General features: G+C 43.3%; 1 protein-coding gene across 6 annotated transcripts in view; it reads right to left on the reverse strand.

Moving 5' to 3' along the window:
- Window positions 1-24,721, reverse strand: part of ARMC9 (armadillo repeat containing 9) — a 138,498-nt gene that overhangs the window by 42,796 nt on the left and 70,981 nt on the right. For all 6 annotated transcript variants that reach the window (XM_030875505.3, XM_060301740.2, XM_030875712.3 and 3 more), the window contains one exon: window positions 22,522-22,577. In XM_030875505.3, the coding sequence (XP_030731365.2) occupies window positions 22,522-22,577 (56 nt within the window). The remainder of the gene's footprint in view (window positions 1-22,521; window positions 22,578-24,721) is intronic.

A 24,721-nucleotide genomic window follows, 5' to 3' on the forward strand; every position in this document is an offset into this window, starting at 1 on the left:
CTTACTGCCACGCCCTGGTAGCTTCTGGTAATGGAATATGAGGTCAGGCAATTCCCCTTTACACAGATCAAGCACAAAATGTGACAAATGTATTAAAAACAATCATTTCAGGACACTGGAAAATGACCAGTTGCAGGCCACAACTGCTCGCTGGGGAAGTGCTACTGCACTTGGGGCAAGAATGGTGCAATGGCTGGGGGAGTTCCTGTCTATTTCAGGCAGTGAAAACCCACAGCTTTATCAGCTGAAGGTGTGGCCTTGCTAGAGGGCAAGTAGCAGAGCAGCTAGTTGAAGGGGGATACCCGGAAGCAAGGGAGCCATAGAAGGACTGGGGTAATAAAACCTCCAAGTATCCCCGACCGACTGCTAAACTACAGACACACACAGAAAACCCCAGGGAGCTCAGAGAAATTTAAAAGCTTGGGGAAACTTGCAAATTTTCTGTGCTTTTAAATGCATTCCTCAACCTACACATAATTCAAGTGGCAGAAGATGGTCACTTGAGGTGTGTCAACATAACCTTCGCCCAAATCTCTGACTGACCGTAAAAATATGCAGGGGAGGTAATAAGCAGAGACACCACTGGGGGAGAGAGTTCACAGTTAGAGACCAGGCAAGTTAACAGCTTACTAAACAATATTCAGGAGAACGAAACGTAATCCAGAATCACTGCAACGTATTATCTGCAACGCCTACTTTTCAAACAAAGGCATTACTAGACGTGGCCCAAGAAACAGAAAAATGTGAGCTGCGCTCAGGAAATATCAAGAAGCCGAGAACTCGCTTTGAGTGGGCCCAGATGTTGGATTTAGTGGACACACACTTCAAAACAGCTATTATGAAAATGTTTAAAGAACTGAAGGAAAACGTGCTCAAGAGTTAAAGAAAAATATACTAAAAATGAGTGAAAAACAGGAAATCTTGACAGGGAAATGGACACTATAAAAAGGAACCAGATGGGAATTCTAGAGCTGAAAAGGATTAATAACTGAAATGAAAAATTCAGTGGATGGGCTCAATAGCAGATATATATGAACTGGCAGAAGTATCAGTCAATTGGAAGATGGATCAACACAAAGTATCTGGCTTAAAGGACAGAGAGAAAAAACACTGAAGAAAATGAAGAAAGCCTCAGAGATCTGTCAGAGAAGATCAAGTGTTCTAACGTATGTGTAATTGGATTCCTAGGAGGAGAGGAGAGAAGAAAGGGGCAGAATATATACTTGAATAAATAATGGCTGAACACTTCCCAAATTTGGTGGAAAACTGTAACTTATAGACCCAAGAAGCTCAGTGAATCCTAAAAAGGATGCATACAAAGAAAACTACACTCAAACACATCATAATCAAATTGCCGAGAACCAAAATTGAACATAAAAATCTTAAGTAGCAGCAAGGGCAAAACAACTCACCACATCCAGAGAAAGGATGATAAAAGATAAAATTAATAGCAGGCTTCTCATCAGAAACAATGGAAGCCAGGAGACAGTGACATATTCAAAGTGAGAGAGAAAAACCTGTTGATCAAGAGGTCTATACCCAGTGTAACTGTCCTTCAAAAATGAAGGTGAAATAAGGACAATTCCAGGGACTCTCCCGGTGGTCCAGTGGTTAAGACTCCGCACTCCCAATTCAGGGGGCCCGGGTTCCATCCCTGGTCAGGGGACTAGATCCTGCATGCCGCAACTAAGAGTCTGCACGCTGAAATGAAGATCCTGCGTGCTGCAACTAAGACCTGGTGCAGCTAAATAAATTCATAAATAAATAAATATTTAAAGACAATTCCAGATTTAAAAAACGGAGAGAATTTGTTGTTAACAGACCTGAATTACTAGAAATGCTAAAGGCAGTGCTTCAAACGAGAGGGAAATGGTGTCCGATGGTAACCTCACAGGAAGGCATGAAGGGCACTGAAAATGATTAATACGTGGGTGGATACATAGATATACACTTTCCCCGGATTTCTTTAAAAGATTTATGACGATTTAAAGCAAAGATTTACAATACTGGGTTGATAATAAATATAGAAAATCTGCTTTTTTTTGCCCACATCATGGCATGTGGGACCTTAGTTCCCCAACCAGGAATCGAACCCATGTCCCCTGCATTGGAAGTGTGGAGTCTTAATCACTGGACCTCCAGGGAAGTTCCAGAAGATCTTTGCAATATTGGTTTAGGCCAATGGTTTTCAAGTGGAGGTGCTTTTGCTTCCTAGAGGACATTTAGCAATGTCAGCAAACATTTTCGGTTGTCACAGCTTTGGAGTGGGGTGAATAATCCTGGCACCCATGATTAGAGGTCGGAAATGCTGTTAAACATCCCACAACACGTGGAACAGTCCCCACAACAAAGAATGATCTGGCCCCAAATGTCAACAGCGCCCAAGGCTGATAAACGGTGGGTTGGGCAAAGAGCTCTTAGGCACAACAACAGAAGCGCAAACCATGAAAGAAAAAACAAAAAATTTTTGTACTTCAAAAGACACCATTAAGAAAATGAAAAGACAAGCCACACACCAGGAGAATATATTTGCAAGTCACATATCAGAGAAAGGACTTGTATCCAGAATACATAAAGAACTCTCACAACTCAATAATAAAAAGACAAACAACCCAATTTTTAAAATGGGAAAACTATCTGAATAGATATTTCACCAAAGAAGACAAGCAAATGGCTAGGGTTGAACTGTGTATCCCCAAAAGATATGTTGAAATCCTACCCCCAATGCCTCAGAATGTGACCTTAATTGGAAATAGGGTTGTTGCAGATGTAATTAGTTAAGATGAGGTCATACTGGAGTAGGGTGGGCCCTTAGTCCAATGTGACTGGTGTCCTTACAAGAAGATGATGCGAAGACACACAGGTGAGAAGTGCACCTGCAAGCCAAGGAACGCAAAGGACCTCCAGCAACACCAGGAGCTAAGAAGAAGGCGTGGAACAGATTCTCCCCCAGAACCTGGAGAGAGTGTGGCTCTGCTGACACCGAGCTTCCAGAACTGTGACACAATACATTTCTGTTGTTTTAAGCCAGCCAGCTTGTAGTACTTTGTTACAGCAGCCCTAGGAAACGAATGCATCTAGCAAGCACATAAAAAGATGCTCAACATCATTAGTAATTAGGGGAATACAAATTAAAAACACAGCGTAATATCACTTCACACCCACTAGGATGGCTATAATTAAAACAACACACAAATAACAAACATTGGTGAGGATGTGGAGAAACTGGAGCCCTTATACCTTGGCTGATGGGAATGTAAAAATGGGTACAGCTGCTTTGGAAAACATTTCGTCCATTCCTTTAAAAGTTAAACATAAATTTGTCATACAACCCACCCAAGAGAAATGAAAACATATGACCACACAAAGACTTATACACAAATGTTCACAGCAGCCTTATCTATAATAGCCAGAAAAATGAGAACAATGCAAACGTCTATCAGCCAGCGAATGGATAAACAAGTGGTCTATCCATACGACGGAATACTATTCAGAAACAAAAAGAAATGAACTATTGCTATATCCTATATGGTTAAACCTCAAAAATATCATACTAAATGAAACCCATCATATGCAAAAGACTACATACTATGTGAAATGTCCAGAAAAGGCAAATCTACAGAAACAGAAAGCAGATTACTAGTTGCTTGGGGCTTGTGGGGGAGGGGGACAGTGGACAGGGATTGACTACAAAAGGGCCTAAGGGATCTTTTTGGGGTGATGGAAATGTTCTAAAATTGAATTGTGGGGACAGTAGTGCAACTCTGTAAATTTGCTAAAAATCATTAAATTGTACGCTTAAAACAGATGAAGTTCATGGTATGTAAATTACACGTCGATAAAACTGTTTAAAAATATGAATGCCCTAGGGCTTCCCTGGTGGCGCAGTGGTTGAGAGTCTGCCTGCCAATGCAGGGGACACGGGTTCGTGCCCCGGTCCAGGAGGATCCCACATGCCGCGGAGCGGCTGGGCCCGTGAGCCATGGCCGCTGAGCCTGCGCGTCCGGAGCCTGTGCTCCACAGCAGGAGAGGCCACAGCAGTGAGAGGCCCACGTACCACAAAAAAAAAAAAAAAAAAAGAATGCCCTAAATAAACACTCCAATCAAAGGCAGAGATTGTCAGACTGGATAAAAAAGCAGAACCTAGCTATATCCTGCCTACAAGAGAAGCACTTTAAATTCCAAGACACAGATAGGTTGAAAGTAAAGGAATGGAAAAAGATATACCATGTGAATAGTAAGCACAGGAGAGCTGGAATGGCTGTATTAATATCAGACAGACAGAAGACTTCCCTGGTGGTCCAGTGGGAAAGACTACGTGCTCCCAATGCAGGGGGCCCGGGTTCGATCTCTGGTTGGGGAACTAGATCCTGCATGCATGCTGCAACTAAGAAGTCCACATCCCGCAACTAAAACCCGGCGCGGCCAAAATAAAATAAATAAATAAATATTTCAAAAACCAGGGCTTCCCTGGTGGCGCAGTGGTTGAGAGTCCGCCTGCCGATGCAGGGGACACGGGTTTGTGCCCTGGTCCGGGAAGATCCCACATGTCGCGGAGCGGCTGGGCCTGTGAGCCATGGCTGCTGAGCCTGCGCATCTGGAGCCTGTGCTCCGCAACGGGAGAGGCCACAACAGTGAGAGGCCTGTGTACCGCAAAAAAAAAAAACAAACAACAACAGACAGACAAAACATACTGGGCACGTTACTAGAGACAAAGAGCACGTTTCATAATGATTAAAGGGGTCAACACTGGGATGATATATTACAACAATTACAAATATTTATGATTCAAACAAAAGAACTCCAAAATAGATGAAGCAAAACTGACAGAACTGAAATGAAAAATAGGCAAGTCTACAATTAAAATCGGAGATTTCTATATTCCTCTCTCAGTAACTGGTAGAACAACAGGTAGACAGAAAAATCAGTAAGGACATAGACTTGTCCCTGGCATAAAACAGGTGCTTGATAAATACCTGTTAACCAGATGAATTCTCACTAAGTCAGTTTTTTTTTTTTTTTGCGGTACACAGGCCCCTCACTGTTGTGGCCTCTCCCGTTGCGGAGCACAGGCTCCGGACGCGCAGGCTCAGCGGCCATGGCTCACGGGCCCAGCCGCTCCGCGGCATGTGGGATCTTCCCGGACCGGGGCACAAACCGGCGTCCCCTGCATCGGCAGGTGGACTCTCAACCACTGTGCCACCAGGGAAGCCCCTTAAAATGTTTTTTTTTTTTTTTAATTATTTATTTATTTTTGGCTGCATTGGGTCTTCGTTGCTGCGCGCGGCCTTTCTCTAGTTGCCGCGAGCGGGGGGGCTACTCTTCGTTGCGGTGCGTGGGCTTCTTACTGTGGTGGCTTCTCTTGTTGTGGAGCACGGGCTCTAGACCCGCAGGCTTCAGTAGTTGTGGCTCGCGGGCTCTAGAGCGCAGGCTCAGTAGCTGTGGCGCACGGGCTTAGTTGCTCCGCGGCATGTGGGATCTTCCCGGACCAGGGCTCGAACATTGCGGAGCTCGTGTCTCCTGCATTGGCAGGCAGATTCTTAACCATTGCGCCACCAGGGAAGTCCTAAAATGGTTTATTCTGAGATGAATCTCACTATGGTGGACTGTTGCACAGACAGCAACTCCTCCCATGCCAGCAAGCACACTCCTTCACAAGAGGCCTAGTGGCTTTGGCCTTTGCCTTCTGAGAGCCTGGCAACGACCATGTTGTGAAGAGGCCCAGCAAATTCACTGGAGGGGGAGGGCAGGCCCTGCCCAGTCAACCCACAGAATCGGGAGGAAAAGACTGTTGCTTTTTTTAAGCCACTAAGATTTGGGGTGGTTTTATCAGTTAGCAAAGGCTAACTGGTACTGTCACAAATAAAACATTGAGCAAACGAGCCAAACTCAGAGAGTGCATCATGCTGTAGGATTCCATTCACATAAATGTCAACAACAGAGAACTCAAGGTGGGGCTTCTGAGATGCAGACGCTAATGATTCGGATGGTGGTTACACAGGTGTGTGCATTTGGATCAGGTGACTCTGCCTGTATCCACTTTTCTGGGGGAATTCTCTGCAGAGAGAAACCATCAGAGCTCCTGTGAGCATCTACCCAACCAGTATACCTACCCAACAACCAGTGTGTGCCACGTGCCATGCTAGGTGCTGGGGGTGCTCTGGAGAACGAAGCTGACGCTGTCCCCACCCTCGTGGCACTTACAGTTCACTAGTGGAGAATAAAAGGCAGTGCAAATAAATAGCATCTAAAAAAAGATGGATCCATCGTGAAGGGTAATATCAAGATAAATGCCCAAGAGGAGCACACGATTTGCAGCAACATACGTTGCATGACTATGAACTGCATCCCCTGTGGTGTTTCTCCCGCAGGCCACATAGCAACATGAACTTTCACTGTGCTTCTGGTCTTCTCTCTTTCAAGTGAGCTTGCTCTGCTTTTCCCTTTAAAGATCTGACTTACATCTGTCTACTCTTAGCAGCAGATCTTGGTTTAAGTTGAATACACCACGCCTCACAACAGCTTAATGAGTATCTGTCCATTTCGTTGTTCTTGTCATTCTGCAAAATTGAATACGGTGCATTGCTCATTTTGCTCACTACTAACAGAAAATTGCTTCTATTTCTATATTTTATATAACAGACATATTCAATATTTTATATAACACACGTGGCACACAGAATTTAGACACAAACTGGCTCAATTTGAGTCAAACAGACCCTGAGCCCTTACAGCCAAATGACAGTGATACAAGCAAGGGCCTTAGTTACTACCTGGAGCGCCGATGTCTTGAATTTTTAAGTTGGAAGGGATGGCAGGTCATGCACTATTTTTTCTCCACTCACATTCCCAGGCCTAAGACACTAAGTGTTTCATATCTGAATGCCAAGTGATAGTGATTTGATTAGGTAAGTAGAAACAAGTTTATTTAATAAAAATTTTAAAATAATGCAGAATGCACTTAAGTATAAGGATTTATCAAATAGGTCAAAATTAGAAATATACATGTCTCACTACATAAAAAGTACTATTATTCCAAAAATCTATGATAACAGGAAAAAGCAATGCACTGCTGTGGTATTTGTAAAAAATTAGATAAGAGAAAAAAAAGTTTATTGTAGAGTACTGGTTGACCTTTTCTGCATCTGTTTCCATGGAAACAGATGTTGGACAAATAGGGTTTGCAAATGCCTCAGAATCTGGAGGTGTCTCCGAGCCCTCACCTTGTTTTGAGCCATCTGCTGTCTATTTCCATAGAAACCAGAGTGGAAACGAGGGCAGTAGCCATGAGTCAGCCTGTTGGGTGGTTTGTCCCCGCCAAGGTATGAGAGCATAGGAGCTGTGTTATAGAAATAAGCAAGTTTAGAACCAGAAAAAAGCAAAAATCGTAATTGGGAAACACTGGGTTTCTTCATTGACTTGATTAAATAATGGAAAGGCCCTGCCAGTAACACAGACATAAACAGACGTTTCTTTGCTAATTAGGTAACAGGGAATTAAACTCATATCCGCATGGTGCCAAGGAAGCAGACCACAGAAGGTGACCCATCAGAGGTGATTTGCAGAGAGCAGCTGGTTTTTTGGACGTGTACTCTGAAGCAGTTTCAGGTGGATCACCCATCTCACAGGTTGTGTATAAAGGTGGCCAAAGAGAAAGGCGGTCATGGCCCAAGCACTCAACACCTCTCTGTCTATGGAACGCGAGGTTGCTCGAAGGAAGCCCAGTCGGGCAGGAAACTGACTGGATCTAGGCCCCACCCACTTTCTGTTCTAGCCAGATAATGGTATGTGACTCCCACATAAAATCAAGTTCCCCCTAATACACGATAGGCTTCCCCCACCCCCAAGCCTGTGTTGCCCATTTTTGTTAAAGGCATCACCACCCTCCCTGCTATCTGGGGTCAAGGTTCCCGGCCTTCAGTTCCTAATGACATGCCCTGTTAGTGACCAGCTCCTGCCACTTCCAACTCCAGGAGCACCCCCTGCAGAATATCTCCCAGCTGGCGGCCAAGTTCAGCATCATCCCCACTGAAGCATGCAGCAGAGGGAGGGCGGGCACAGAGACTCTCACACCAGCCTGGGTTTAAATCTCAGTTCCCCCAATTACTGCCCATGTAACCTTGAGCAAGTTTCTGAACCTCTCTAAACTCTGGCTTTCTCATCCAAGAAACAGGGCTAATAACAGTACCCATCTGACAGAGGGGGTGCAAGGAATAAATAGAAGAAAGGTCGTTAAGCTCTTGGCCTGCACACAGTAAGCATTCAGAAGATGCTGGCTCCTCAGTAATTCTAAGCTTTCTTGATCTCTTGTTAATTTGAACACTGACACCAGATCAACCATCCTATAGCACAGCTCTGTTCACATCCCTCCCAGGCTCACACATAAATATTCAGGGCTTCACAGATATTCCATTTTCTGTAGCCTGGCTCCAAACCACCTTTCCAGCTTTGTCTCCCTCCCTTCCCCTTCGCATACTCCAAGCTGAGGCCAAAGTGAACCATCCTTGACTGGTGTCCAGCCTATGCTCTCGACTCATGCCATTCCTCAGCCTGGATGCCCACCTTCTCTGAAGCTGATTTGAATCTAACAGCTGTAACACCTCTTTTACTCGCTTTCTTCCTCTAGTTTTCGTTTTTTTTTTTAAACGTAATTAATTAATTTATTTAATTTTTTGGCTGCATTGGGTCTTCGTTGCTACACATGGGCTTTCTCTAGTTGCGGCGAGCAGGGTCTACTCTTTGTTGCGGTGCGCGGGCTTCTCACTGCAGTGGCTTCTCTTGTTGTGGAGCACGGGATCTAGGTGTGCAGGCTTCAGTAGTTGTGGCACACGGGCTCAGTAGTTGTGGCTCGTGGGCTCTAGAGCACAAGCTCAGTAGTTGTGGCGCACAGGCTTAGTTGCTCCACGGCATGTGGGACCTTCCAGGACCAGGGCTCGAACCCATGTCTCCTGCATTGGCAGGCGGATTCTTAACCACTGCACCACCAGGGAAGTCCCTCTTCCTCTAGTTTTTAAATAAATAAAAGTTCCATTTGAAAGACTTTGGTCTTTGGAGTGAATACTTAAGGGATCAATGTGACTCTTATGACCAGATTACCAGATATGATGACGGCGGTAATTGTCCCAGCCCCGGAACCCAGGCAGCAGCAACAGTGGGATAAAGCAGGGAAGGTTTGAGACCATGCAGGGTCCCTAGAGCTCCTGCTTACTTCAAGAGTCAGTGTCAGGGAGAGGAGGGAGATAAGGCTAGAAAGTCCGGTGGGGCCAGGCTGTGGAAGCCTCGTGTATTAACCATGCCTTTTATTTTCTCTTTTCTGATGGTTTGACATCTGGGGTCTTGCTGACCATGGAAGGACTGCCTCTCCTAGAAGTAGCCAGTTCCTGGAGATATTAAACAACTCACTTGGGAGCACACCTTTCAAATGCAAACCAACCAATCCAGAGCCCACGCCCCAATCACCTCCTGTATTGGGTCCTCATACTCTGGGCCATTATCCACCCGTCCTAATCACCTGTCTGGCCAGGTACCAGACAACTCAGGACAGCCCCTAGACCACAAAGCCCCGTGAAATTATTCAAACCAGCGAATCTTACCTTGCCCCGACCATTCTTTCCTCAGAAACCACAACAAAGGCTCTTGGCCACATTTCCTTTCTCTCCCTCAGCCTCCTGACCTCAGTGCCTCCTCTCCCCTGACATGTACCCCGCTGAGTGTGATGTGCCCCAACCTCTTGCGAACTGGGTGCAACTATTTTTTCTGATCTGTTAGCCTAACTGAAGCTCACATCTTCTATTAATACTCTATATTTTAAAACACCTGAGGCCATATCCTTATCTAAGGCTCCTCTATGGCACCCATGCTTCCACCAGAGCCAGAGTACAATGGGACACCAGGTGCAGAAACACCAGTACGTAATATGTTCTCCACAGCCAGGTGTGGTGGGCCTGAAGTTGACGACAGTGGTGATACTGAGGATCATAACCATGACCATCATCACCATGGGAACCGACATTCACCAGGGGCTTACGGTGTCCCAGGAACTGTGCCAAGTGCTTTTTTTTTTTTTTGGCGGTACGCGGGCCTCTCACTGTTGTGGCCTCTCCTGTTGCGGAGCACAGGCTCCGGTCGCACAGGCTCAGCGGCCATGGCTCACGGGCCCAGCCGCTCCGCGGCATGTGGGATCCTCCCGGACCGGGGCACGAACCTGTGTCCCCTGCATCAGCAGGCGGACCCTCAACAACTGCGCCACCAGGGAAGCCCTGCCAAGTGCTTTTGATGTGATTCCTTAGTGACGTCAGAACATACTGGGATTTTATAAAAGCCACTGATTCAGCTCTACTGCCTGAGCCCGGCCTTTCTTTGGATACTGATGTTTCTACCCAGGGCCTTGTATTTGGTAAAATGCATCTAAAGAGAGTATCACTTGAAAAATTAGTGACATAAACATTTTTTCTTAAGGAATAAGACCTAGTTTTCTGCTTTCTACTTCGATGCTTTAGGAAATACGACTAAAAAAGAAAATGAAAAGAAAAAGCCTAGCCTTCCCACGTCATATCAACCACACGAGATGGTCACTGGGTCTGAGTTTACAACAGCAGCCTGGGGGCGGTTAACCTCGGATCCCTCCCTCGCCCCACTTCCTGTACCAGACTGACCGGCTTCACTTCCTCAGGAGAATATGTGCGTACACCATGGGCCAGGTGGGATTGGGGTGGGGGGGGTGGGCAAAAGAAATGGTAAGACAAAATAAAAAAAACAAAAACAAAACTAATTCCAGCCCCCAGGACAAGATAAAAATCCTCCTGATCTGGACTTCCCTGGTGGCGCAGTGGTTGAGAGTCTGCCTGCCGATACAAGGGACACGGGTTCGTGCCCCAGTCCAGGAAGATCTCACATGCTGCAGAGCGGCTGGGCCCATGAGCCATGGCCGCTGAGCCTGTGCGTTCGGAGTCTGTGCTCCGCAGCGGGAGAGGCCACAACAGTGAGAGGCCCGCGTACCGAAAAAAAAAAAAAATCCTCCTGATCTATTTTATGAAGCCAGAGTAAATTTTAATAACCAAACTCATAAAGATGTACAAAACTAAACTGTAAGCCAGTGGTTCTCAAAGTGTGTTCTGGGGAAGCTTCAGAGGCCTCAAGATCCTTTCAGGAGGTTTATAAAGTCTATACTATGTTCATAATATAATATTATTATATATCACATAAAATATATATTTATTATCATTTATAAAATGTAAAACAATACACAATTATTTTAATAGTAATAATATTTGTCTTTTTCACTCTCATTCTCCTATGATACAGTGAAGTTTTCTGGAGGCTACATGACACATGATGATATCACTCTGATAGTTAATAAATGTATGTTTTATTTATTCTTGTGTTTTCTAGAAATTTCTAAGGTTTGGGGTATAGATATGTACATTTTCATAACTAAGTTTGTTCTCAGTACTTCTACTGTGCTTTTACTAGCAATCTTTGGTTACATCTACTATAACTTATATAACTTCATTATCAACCAATAATCTTTATTTTGAAATCATGAGGTTTTCCTTGCTCCTACGCAGTAACAGACTAGCAGTACACTTATTGTTTTATGTTGCAACAGTTATTTTTATAATGAAAAATTATAGAAAAGCTTTTCTAATTTAAAAATTTCTCTCTAAAACTGTTAAAATTTAAGAATCATTTATTTTAAGATAAAAGAAAATTTGTTTATAAAGTCTTTTTCTTATACTTTTAAGGATGGATCATTGGCTTAAAAAAGAATGATCATTTGTTATAAAGCAGAAACTAACACACCACTGTAAATCAATTATGCTCCAATAAAGATGTTAAAAAAAAACAAAACACACACACACACACACACACACAGAATGATCAGAGGACTCAATTTCTCAACCCACAGCTGCACCATTTATATGAAAAAATGCTGAAAAAAATGAAACCGACTTATCAGAAAGGTCTCTGACTCATGGAAGGGAGGAATCTGTTCCAGAAAAGCTGGGCAAAACCGCAAATAAAAACCAAAATTATGATGGAAGTTATCTTTCCCTCAGTTTTATAGATGTCAATAATTTACCTTATGTAAACATTTGTTTGTTTGTTTTTGCGGTATGCAGGCCTCTCACTGTTGTGGCCTCTCCCGCTGCGGAGCACATAAAGCCAGTTAAGGTATAATTTTGAGACCAATCATTCAGAGTCCAAAGAAAAAGAAATTAAATATTTTAAACATAGATGTGACTGAGTTCTTTAAAAGTCAAAAACTGAAAATTTGTTTGTTATATCTTTTCAGACTAGAAGTTAAAAAGCCACTGAAGCTGCGTTATGGGCATACAGGAACTGTGTATTCTTTTTCTTTTTCGGTAAATCTAAAATTATCCCCACCCCCAAGCCCAATTATTTAAAAAACAAAGACACTGAAGACCTTAAAGTGTACGTTATTATATTGCATTGGTCCAAGAAAAATACACAACAGCCTTGTAGAGCCAATACTACTGAATGCCGGCTGGATGGAAAGTTAGCAAAAGAAATCACAGCATGCTACTTCTCAATGAAACAGTAGCTTGTTGAATTAAAGACTAAGCTGCAAACATGAACGCTGAGTTAGTATCTCACCTGCAGAGCTATGCCTGGACCTGCTGTTTGGCTTGTATTCATCCAGTATCAATAGTAACGAGTCATTAAAGACCTTTTATGTAAATACTTGGCAGCAAAACACAAGTGACACTAACTGAAATACCTCATTGAATACCTTTATTGACTTTCATGGTTTAACCTGATATCTGAACTTATGGTGCAAAAGCAAAGGAGGGTAAAACTACTAGTTCCATAGCATCAATCAGCGCATTGCTAACAAGCTCTAGTAGTTGCTGTATTCTCCATTACCACCACAGGTAGCTAGCTGGCTAGCTAGACAGAATTATAGATGAATAATAGAAAAATGATAGGTAGATAGATAGATGAAAGATGATAGAAAGATGATAGAGTTTCATTTAAGAAGTCCTCAGTGAAGCAGCAGGAATTAATTTTATTAAATCTTGATTCTCGTGGTCTGTCTTTTTAGCATTCTGTGTAAACAGGATGTACATGATAGTCATCTTGAAGAAAGCATTTGTGCGGTTATTTGATTTGCAAGCTGAATTAGGCACTTTTTTTCGAGGAGCATCTCTTTTACTCAAAAGAATGACATAAGAACTATGTTATGCAGACTTGGGTATCTGGCAGACATTTTCTCAAAAATTGATGAGGTGAGCCTGTCACTTCAAGGAAAACAACTGATAGTATTTGTTATCAATAATAAAATTTGGACTCTCAAGAGAAAACAAGAATTTTAAAAAACTTGTACCTACTGCTGTGAGCTTGATAGCTTCCCAACACCTAAAGACTTTTCTGATGAGATCAGTGGTGATATTAACGAACGCAATTTGGAAGGGTGTTTTGTAATAAAATACGGCAACAACTGGAAGAACTGCAAAAGTGCAGAACCATTATTTCCCCAACTATCAATGCATGAAAATACAAAATCACATGTGGGTGAAAGAGCAATTGAAAGTGCAAAACAGGCAGGATGCCAGCAGGAATTGTGAAGTAAGCACTTTTGAAAATCCATTCTCCGTAAAAGCAAGAACACTGGCAAAAATTGTCAAAATCAATTTCTTCAGGACTTTGAAAATTAACCAAAGTCTGCAACAATCTGAGGAGCGTTTATTCAAGAAGAAAACTGGCTCTCAGTAAGAACAGCAAATGTTGTGGCATTTAAACTTGCCCTGTTCCTCTCCCTCTCTCCCCAGGTCCCTGAAAACCACCAGCTCTGCAATCCAAGTGAAAACCAGCATCCAAGCAGTCACTGGAGGAGCAGACAGGTTTGAAGCACCCCAAAGGCCTCATTCTCAGAAAACTGTCATGTTTTGACCTGTCTGGCAATTTCCTGGAAAACCCCCTCATAGATAGAATTTGTCTTTATTTAACCCACTAGTTCACTTGGGGTCAACTCATAGGCTTTGTTGAAAACGCACTCTTAAATAAGAGTGTGAGTGTGAGATGAATGAAAATGAAGACACAACCTTCCAAAACTTATGAGGTGTAGTAAAAGCAGTACTCAGAGGGAAATTTATAGCTGTATATATTTAATGTATTTAATGCCTACATTAAAAAAGAAGAAAGATCTCAAATCAAGAAGCTAACTTTATACCTTAAGAAACCAGAAAAAGAAGAGCAGGAGGAAGGATATAATGAAATTAGAGATAAATGAAATAGAGAAACAATAGAGAAAAATCAACAAAAACAAAAGTTGGTTCTTGTAGAGATCAACAAAACTGACAAAACTTTAGCTAGACTGACTGTATTAGTCAGCTTGGGCCGCTATCATAAAATACCACAGACTGAGTGGCTTAACCAAGAGAAATTTATTTCTCATAGTTCTGGAGGCTGAGAAGTCCAAGATCAAGGTGCAGGCTGATTCACTTCCTGATGAGGGCTCTCCTCTTGGCTTGCAGACAGCCGCTTTCTCTGTGTCCTCACACGGTGGTGAGAGAGACAGAGTGTTCTGTAGTGTCCCTTCTTCTAAGTATACTAATTCTATCAGATCAGGGTCCCACACTTATGATTTCATTTAACCTTAATTACCTCCTTGTAGGCCCTATCTCCAAATACAGCCACACCGAGGGTTAGGGCTTCAACATATGAATTTGAGGGAAAACAGTTCAGTCCATAGCACTGACTAAGAAAAAGAGATAAGACTCAGATTAGTAAAATCAGGAATGAAAGGTGGAATACTACTGCCCTTACAGAAATGAAAATACTGTGAATAACTGTACACCAACAAATCAATGTCTTAGATGAAATGGACAAATTCCTAGAAGGACACAAATTACAAAAACTGGCTCAAGAAGAAATAAAAAATATGAATAGACAGACATATAATAAGTAAAAAGATCAAATTAGTAAAAACAAAAACAAAACTTCCCACAAAGAAAAGCCCAGGTGCAGAAGGCAGCACTGGTAAAGTTCTACCAAATGTTTAAAGAAGAATTAACAACACTTCACAAACTCTTCCAAAGATGGAAGAGGTGGGAACACTTCCCAACGCATATTATGAGGCCAGTATTACCCTGATATCAAAACTAGACAAGGATATCACAAGAGAAGTCAAATGACAGACTGCTATCTATTATGAATATAGATACATAAATCCTCAAAGAGATACTAGCAAACCAAATCCAGCAACATATGAAAGGGATTACAAATCATGGAGAAGCAGGATTTATCTCAGAAGTTCAAGGGTGGTTTACCATATGAAAACCAGTCAGTGTAATACACCATATTAATAGAATGAAAGACACCCGCCCCCCACCACACACACACACATGATCATCTTAATTGATGTAGAAAAGGCATTTGACAAAATTCAACACTTAACAAAGCTGGAAAAGAAGGGAACTTTCTCAAACTGATAATGAGCATCTATGAAGAACCCACAGCTAACATCATACTGGACAGTGAAAGACAAACATTCCCCCTAAGATCAGGAAAGGACAAAGGGTCCACTCTCACCAATTCTATTCAACACTGTACTGGAACTTCTAGCCAGGGCAATTAAACAAGAAAAGGATATAAAAGACATCTAGATTGGAAAGGAAGAAGTGAAAATATCTCTATTCGCAGATGACATGGTGGTGTATACAGAAAATCCGAAGGAATCCATCACAAAACAAAACAAAGAAACAAAAACTTTTAGAGCTAATAAATGAGTTCAGTAAGGTCATAGGATACAACAAGATCAAAATACTAAAGTCAATTGTATTTCTATACACTAGCATTGAGCAATCAGAAAATAAGATAAACAAAATGAAAAACAGATGAATAGATTTTAATTAACAGAATAAAAAAGGTTTATTGATATAGTTTCTGATTCCACATTGCAACTAACCTTTAATAAACTATCACTTGTCCAGTTTTGAAGTAGTATCAAAGAAAAATATTTCTATCCCAAAAAGCTATTAAAATACTCCAACAATTTCAACTACATAAATGTATGAGGCTAGATTTTCTTTATATCCTTCAATCAAAACAACATATTGCAACAGGTAGAACGCACAGGCGGATTTGAGAACCCAACTCTTTTCTAATCCAGATATTAAAGAGATTCCTAAAAATAAAATACAATGCTACTCTTCTTAATAGTTTTTTTTGTTTTGGAAAATAATTCTTTAACAAAATATTTTATTTACATTGACATGTAATGGGTTTATTATTGTCATTTTATTTTATTTTTATTTTTCTGGCTGCACCTCGAGGCTTGTGGGATCTTAGTTCCCTGACCACGGATTGAACCCGGGCTCTGGCACTGAAAGTGCCAAGTCCTAACCACTGGACCACCAGGGAATCCCCTATTATTGTCATTTTAAAATTAATAAGTACATTTTATCAGTTTTATATTCTAATTTAGCAAACATTGACAGGCAAAATACACATAAACAAAAGCTCTTTGCAATATTCAATAATTTTAAGAGTATAAAAGTGTTCCACAACCAAAAATTTGAGGACAGTTACTTCAAACCTACATAAACATTATATATTTCTTTTACATGTATAAAATATTTAATAATCAAATTTTAAATGAAAAAATGAAATCTTAGAAGAAAATCTAGGTGAGACTACATGTAAAATTTAGGGTTAAGGGAAACCTTAATCAGGATAGAAAACCCAAAGGGTATAAAAGAAAAGCAAAGATATTTGTCTTTAAAATTTTTTTTAAAGATTTATGACAAAAGAAGTTATAAAAATATGTCAGTAAATAAAAGATACATCTTTAAAATAGCTGCAATTAAGGTGAAAAAGGATCAATATCTATAATATATAGAGAATTCACGTGAACCGACACGGAAAGACAAACACAATTTTAAAAATAGAGAAAGGATAGGAATGTGAAATTACAGCACAGCAAATCCAAATATCCAATCAAATAAACATAAAGACACTCAAACTCACTACTCAATGGAGATGCAAAATTAAAATGACAATGAGATCCACTTTACCACCATTAGATTGGCAAAAATAAAAAGAGTAATGACACCTATCGCTGGTGGAGATGGAGGGAAAGGCTCCTCTCCTGCTCTGCTAGTGAAATCTGAACTGTTACAGCCTTTCTAAAAAGCAATCTAGAAAAATGCATTACCATTAAAACACACATACACTTCAACGCAGCAACAGAAGCCCACGTAAATAAAAGCACCACTAAATAAGGATATATTTGCAAAGATGTTTACTGCAGCACTGTCTGAAGTAGCAAAGATCGGGAAAACCGCACAAAGATCGGGAAGTAGCACTGTCTGAAGTAGCAAAGATCGGGAAACATGCACAGCATTAAAAGGAATCCCAGCTGCCTTGCTGGTTGACTCAGAGAGATTTCCAGAAGATATTAAGAGGGGAAAAAGGCAACACTGAGGGTGTGTGTGTTTGCATCTGTGTGTTATCTCATTTTGTAAAACAAATACTGACAAAAACATCCAGGACTATGGTACATACGTTTGTGTACTTTCTTTGTGTACCTTGTAAGAAAAGTATGAAAGCACATACACATACTAGGTTGTTAATACGGGTTTTGTGGGGGCAGCACTGTGGGTCGGGGAGAAGCAAAGGACAAAGCTCATGCTGCCTCCTCTAGAAGATGCCTTTCCTGCCTTCCTGACCACATCCTTCTCTTCAGCAATCCATTCCACTCACCTTTCACCCTCGGTGAGGCGAAGTGCTGTCAAAGCAGCCACTTTCCAGTCTTCTCTGAGGACTCAGAATTTCTGCAGCACTTCTTGTTTCTATCACATTCACGGACCTCTGAGCGCGTATTTATTTTCTATTATTTGCTAACTTTATATATGTCTCGCAAGAGACAAAATCATGTAGTGGTTAACAGTGTGGACAAGTCAGACCACCTGGGTTTGATTCCTGGCTCTGTCACTTAATTATCAGCTGTGTGAACTTGGCAAGTGACGTATTTTCTCTGTTTCCCTGTCTGTGAAATGGAACGATAACGGCACCTATCACCAGGTTCTTGTGAGGAATAAATGGGTAAATAGTAAGTGTAAGGTGCCTAGAACAGTGCCTGGCACGTGGTGATGCTACACAAGCTATTATCAGGGTCTTTATTACCTCACCTATCTAGATTTTAAACTCTTAGAGTCATATTAAACCATAGATACTCTTAAATTTCTTTTGGATCCCTTCCCCATTACTTCCTAGAATAATGTTATTTTAAGGTTCTCAAATATTCGTTGAATAAGCAAGTGAATGGCTCTTAGATTTCAGAAGTCTATAGAGAAAGGAACTGCTGAGCACATGACTGTCACTTTCATGGCAACCAGTAAGTAAATGTCCATGGCTGATCTAACCCAGCCTTTAAACCTATTTTGTTAAGAGGGGAGAATATTTGTCTTAAAATCAATCTTCTGGAATAGCACAGAAAGGCCTTTCATCTCCACTTACAAAGCCACTTATGAGCTAGACACAAGGAACTCGCCTCAAACTGTAAGAAAATGTGAGCCGTTTGTGGTGAGAATACTGGAATCAGGACTCCTTGTGATTCACCATCGACCCTTTGGGAACATATTATCTACGTTTAATATAAAAATAAACTGTATTAGATAATAACACATTTCTTCAAAGCACTAGGTGAGATGCGTTGGAACCCTTAAATTGTTGTTGTCATTTGTCCATTCTCTCCTAGGTACTGTCCAAGCTTATCTAGTGATAGTTTTTTTTCCTCTGGAGCTTTAAATGGTCCAAGAAGAGTATAAGAAGCAATTTAGAAAATAATGAAAACACCTGTCCTTCTGATGCCATCCTCTCTCTCTCCTCCTGCTTTGAATGTTCAACCTTTCCCTCTCAACTGGATCCTTCCCAAACAGCATTTTAACATGCTTAGGTATCTCCCAAATGAAAACAAAACAAAAATGCCCCGTTTAGCCACCATCCAACTCTCTTCCCCTGCTCATAGCCAAATCTGTGGGAAGAGCTGTATGTACTTATTAGCTCCATTCTCTTACTTCCCACCTGCTCCTCAACTGCTCAGTTTGGCTTTTGCCTCATTAGTCTTCAAAAATGCTCAGCAGCCAACCTCCGTCCACTAAATCCAGCGTGCCCTTCCTACTTCTCGCCTCACGTGGTGAGTCTGCAGCCCTGGGCCCTGCTGATCCGGGCCTTTCTTCACCTCTCAGCCACACTTCCTTATCCCCCAGACCTCACCCAGGGAATTTCCAGTGTCAACTAAGAGGGTGTAACTTTCCACACCTTTCCGCTATGTATATATGAGCAGGTATATAATTCATCAGGATGTGTGTTTATAAGTTTGTTTTTTGAAATTGACTCATACTGCTCATGTTACTTTGCAATTTCCTTTTTCCATTTGACGTTATATCCTAGACAGTCTACAAGTCAGAAAAAAACTAACTCTAGTTAACTTTTTATGTTGGTATGTGTATGTATATATATTCAGGCATAACTAAATAAGTGTTAATACATTAGGACAAGTCGTTACATTTTTAGAAATTAGAGGGAAAAATCAGATTTTGCATCTGGGGATCCTTGAGAGTCTCCAGCGGAGCAGGACCAGTGGCCGAAGTTGCAAGGGCACAGGTTTCAGCTCAGTGTAAGGCAAGGCAGCCATAATTTACCCCGGCCTCCGGCCCCTCCTAGAGCCATTTTACCTTTAGAGGCACTAAGCAGCTAACTGCAAACAGTGGCTTCGTTATCTGCGTTTTGGGTTTAAATAATTTTGCTGTCTCCTTCAAAGTTGTCACCTTGGGAAGTGACAGCCACATTCCAACAACAGTGTGACTTGCACGACTGATTTTTGGAGAGTTTCCTGTAGTTTAAGCATCTTTCACTTTCTCCCCACACCCATACCTCCCCCACCCCTGCCCCCAGTTTAAAAAGTAACACCTGGCCTTGGGGAAAGCTGAGTAAAGCAGAGACCTGCTGGCTCCTTCCCAGGTCGTCCTGGCTAGTCCTCCACAGTACGCGTCGGGACCATGACAGAGGGAGAGCCCAGAACCTGCCGACCTGAGCTCATCACAGAGAGTCAAGTTTTGGCCCCAAATGACAGGTCCTTTCCTTATAGTTTTCCAGCTAAACCCTTTCAAGAATCTTCTGAAAATTCTAGTTATCACAACAAATATTTTCAAACACTAGCTTCTTAAAATAAAAATATGCATAGAGTAGCAAAAAGTCCAGAAAATTAAAAGATGTCTATATTCCTTCTTTACCATAGACTATATAACTGTAGTTACAGTCGACTATAACTTCCACAGGGAAATTTCCAAAAGTTGAATTCCCATCATTAACAGCTGAACCAAATGAATTTTCCCTTGCAGTACAAAAACAAAGGGGTTAATAGCAATAAAATAAAACCACCCCACAGTGATAACAGATAGAGGGGAAAAACAGATCTTGAGGGGAGCTTTTTTTGGACAAAAAGTTATTGGAATTAAATAATTAAGATATTAACTCGGGGCTTCCCTGGTGGCACAGTGGTTAGGAGTCTGCCTGTCGGTGCAGGGAACACGGGTTTGTGCCCCAGTTCGGGGGGGATCCCGCATGCCGCGGAGCGGCTGGGCCTGTGGGCCATGGCCACTGGGCCTGTGCATCCGGAGCCTGTGCTCCGCGGCGGGAGAATCCACAGCAGCGAGAGGTCCGTGTACAGCAAAAAAAAAAAAAAAAAAAAAAAGATATTAACTCAAAGTATAATATAAAAGAGTGCTGAAGGGCGAGACACACAGGTGGTGTCTCTTCACGGTCCTGAGAAGGCCAGTGAGTCAGGGAGCTGGGTTCTCTCCAGGGTCGGCAAACAATGGCCTGTGGTCGTTAGGCCAGTAAACTAAGAAGGATTTTCACATTTTTAAATGTTTGAAAAAAATTTTTAATGACACATAAAAATCATATGAAATTCAAACTTCAGGACACATTAAAAAAAAAGGTTTATGGGAACACAGCCACGTTCAACCATTCATGTATTGTCCACGGCTACCTTGTGTTACAATGGGTGGATCTGGGTGGATGAAACTGACAGTGTGGCCTGCAAAGCCTAAAATATTTACTAGCTTCCTCTTTAGAGAAGAAGTCTGCTGACCCCTGTTGTAAACCAGATTTTACTGCCGTCAGCTGTGTGTGACCTTAGGCTGGCCTCCTCCCTTCTCTGGATCCACCTTTGTAAAGGAAGGGGCCTGGACAAGGTGCTGGCTAGTTCTGGAAGTCCAGAACTGCAGGGAGCAGGGGTGCCCGCTGCTGCCGCCTACAGCCCATTAGGAAAATGGCAGGCAGGAGGCTGGCTGCAGAGGGGCCATAGCTCACAGATCTGTCCTCATTGGTGGAGCCGTCCTTGTTGGTGGAGGGCTCTTAAATGAACTGTCTCCCCTAACTGATGCCATCAATGAACAAAAACCTGGCTTCTACACACCTTTTACATGGACAGACCACAACTCCAAAGAACAACTCATCTTCCAGCGTTCACTTCGGGAATAAATGCTCCCCACAAAATAGAGGGAATGCAAATCACTTATTACCACAGAGAACAAGAGAGGACAGCCATGTATGGGTTTTTTAGGTCTGAAGGAAAAATAATGAAATAGCTTGTCATGTGAAAATCCACCTACAGCCCATGAGTCACCATTCTCTACACCACCTCACAGGACTCACTCAGACGCCCTTGTTCTGAACCTTCACGCTCTAAAAAACCAGGTAAGCCGATTTTTCACAGCTGAGGTAACCCACACCACAGGAATGCAAATGACAGGGTAAAGTGGTAGGTTCTGCCAGCTCTGAACCAAGCCCCGGACTCCCACCCTGGAGATTCTCCCGGGGAGCCTCCAGGCCCAACGCTCACACCCACGAGGAAGACAGGGGAGGTTCACGCCCCCTTCAGGGCAAAAGACTCAGCGCAAGACCGGTCATCTTTCAGCCTCCCATCAACCCAAGTGCCACAGAGTGTGGCCTCTCCATGCTGGCTGCAACGAGCCCACCAAGGTGCGGCCACAGTCTCCAGACACGCCACCCGCAAGTCCTCCCACCCTGCAGCCGCGTGTGGGTGGAGTCTAACTGCCACCCCCACCCCCACCCCCACCCCCGACTGGTCTGGTCTTGGCACATGCCCCGAGCAGAACGCAGCGTAAGTGATGTTCTGAGGCTGCTGAGCCCACACAAGGACTGGAAGCTTTCCCTTCTTTCCCCTTGGAGACCGGCCCCCAACCAATAAGGCAGTCCTGGGATGGACCACTAAGTGATTACAGGCCACGTGGAGAGGGGCTGTGGCAGCCGCGATGCCAGCTCAGACGTGGAGAAGAGCCACTGACACCCCAAGAGAGACCAGCAGAAAACCACCCAGCTGAGCTCTAGCTGACCCACACAATTGTGAGAAGTAACGTAGCAGGGACTGAAAGCTCCGTTTCTGGACTAACTTTCCAAGGCGAGGAAGAGACTCAGAATAGTTGGCCGGAGTTTTCTATGTGGTGTCAAGAGCCTCTAACTTACTTCATCATCTTCATCTTCGTCATCATCAGATTCAAGAACACCGTCCAGTAGCTCTTCTACAAAGAAAAAAATCAGTGAATAACTGCAACCACAGTTGGGAGCCTTGGTCAACAAACTCCTTCAGCTGCTGCAGAGACAGGTAAACGCAGCCTGTGAGCCCCCGGGGCCAGAGCACTTGACCTGCTCAGCACCTGCCTTATTATCACTCATTGCTTGAACAGACGACATGAAAGTAAAGAAAGCCGGAGAGAAGAGGAAAGGAAATCAAACAGGAAATAGGAGGACAGAAGGAAACAAAGGCGCTGAAGACACTGTCCAGCACACTTAGGAAGGCGGCAGATGCACCTAGACTTAACCAACCCCCAAAACCATTTCCTAGAAGGGAATCCGTAGAAACGCCAGGACTCCCGTTGTCCTCGACGCAGCCCTCATTCTGAAGGGAAGGACTCCACTGACCCGGCTGGACCGAAGTCAGCAGGTCACTCACAGGGCTCGCGGGCCTACCGTGGGCTGTGCCGTTGTCGTGGAAGCTACTTTGCATACTGGAGGATGTTGCGTCACCTGCATCTGGGCTGAAGCTTAATTACCCAACTTCTATGCCCTCCCAGCCCCTGAACAGCACTGCTCCTTCCCACCTTCGGTAAGTGGCTTTCACAGTGAGGAGGTTGCTATATTTACCAATTGTAAATTAAACCTTTCTTCTTCAAATATGGAAAGGCCTTTTTTTTTTTTTTTGAATCTCAGCTATTTCATGAGGCCACAGGCTAGTCCAGCCACACTGCCCCCTCCCCTGAGCCTGTGGGCTCAGACTCAACCTACTTTCGGAACAATGTGCAGTCCTGTGAACTCAAGTCCCTTACGAGCCTCAGCTCCTCCTCTCCGGGAGGACGGGGACACGAGCCCTGCTTCCCACACTGCTCCCTGGGCTGTGGGCCCAACAACAGGGCTCTTGAGTTACCAGCATCCCTTCTTTCCTGAGGGCCCTCCGGGAAAGCCGGCTCCGCCTTGCTCTGCCCAGTAACCAGTCAGGTCGCCCTGTCCTCTCTTTGGCGACCAGCTGGTATCTGCCGGTCCCCCTTGCTGAGCGCTGGAGTCACGGACAAAACTCCCTGCTGCTGCTGGCCATTCACTTCCACTTGTCACGTCACCAGGCCGGGAGTTCCCCCTAGGCTTCGCCAGAGCAGTCCTTCCCCTCCTGTGGGGTTAAAGTTCTAAAATACATGGGAATTTTTGTCCTTGAGGACCTTAAAACTCCACTAGAAAAAGAGTGCTAGAGGATTGAGATGGACTTGAATTAAGATAACCCATGTACATGTTTTCATGTTCACTAAAATAAAACAAGAAAGTCGATACTTTAAGAAAAAGATTGTTAAATCTAAAACTAGATTTACTAGTTTAAGATTCACCTATCTTAAACTAGTAAATGTCTCATAACTCCCACTCGGCTATCAACTCCCCCCTGAGGAGGAAGACTGGACTGGATGGAAACTCTCCCGCTCTCCCTCCTCTAGGTTTAAGCATGATGCTTGTAGATTCATTTTGCCTTGATAGCTGTTGACAGGTATCCTAAGGTATTTATGTGTATGTATCTGGTCCTCCACCCAAATATTCAATGACTTTCTAATTTTGCTTCAAAGTAGCAGACTCCTGGGTAATCGTCTCTGGAGTCCTGCCACTGTCCTACGGATACAGAACAGCTTCTGTGCTTGAAATGAAAAAGAACCACTGTAGGCACTCCATTGAAACTGGACCTTCCGGAGCTGAGCAGGTAGACCCCACGTCTGTCCTGAACACACAAGGTTGTAAGGCCTTGGCTCTGCGCAGGACAACTTCTTGCTAAAGCACATCCCTTACGGAAACGTAGACTGACCCCTCGTCCTCACATTCGTTAGCGTGCCGGTCCAAGGGCCAGCTTTATGTAAGAGGAAGAGATGTTTTCTTGGCCAGAGAGACAAGACACACTGCTTTCTGGCTGCCTGGGAGGAGGGAAGACTGACAAGGAAATAGAGGTGAGTGTGTCTTGACAGACCGACTGAAACAGAGTCAGCCTTGAAGGTTCCCAACCCAAACCTGACCCTGACGCTGCAGAGGACTCCTGGCCTGGGAGGGAGGTCTCGGCATAGCTAGCGACCTCAGAGCAGATAGGCAACAACTTTTCCCAGCATTCCCCTGCCTTCCCAAACTGTGGCCTACATAGAGA

The sequence above is a fragment of the Globicephala melas genome, chromosome 7 (assembly GCF_963455315.2).
Source record: "Globicephala melas chromosome 7, mGloMel1.2, whole genome shotgun sequence".
Lineage (NCBI taxonomy): Eukaryota > Metazoa > Chordata > Mammalia > Artiodactyla > Delphinidae > Globicephala > Globicephala melas.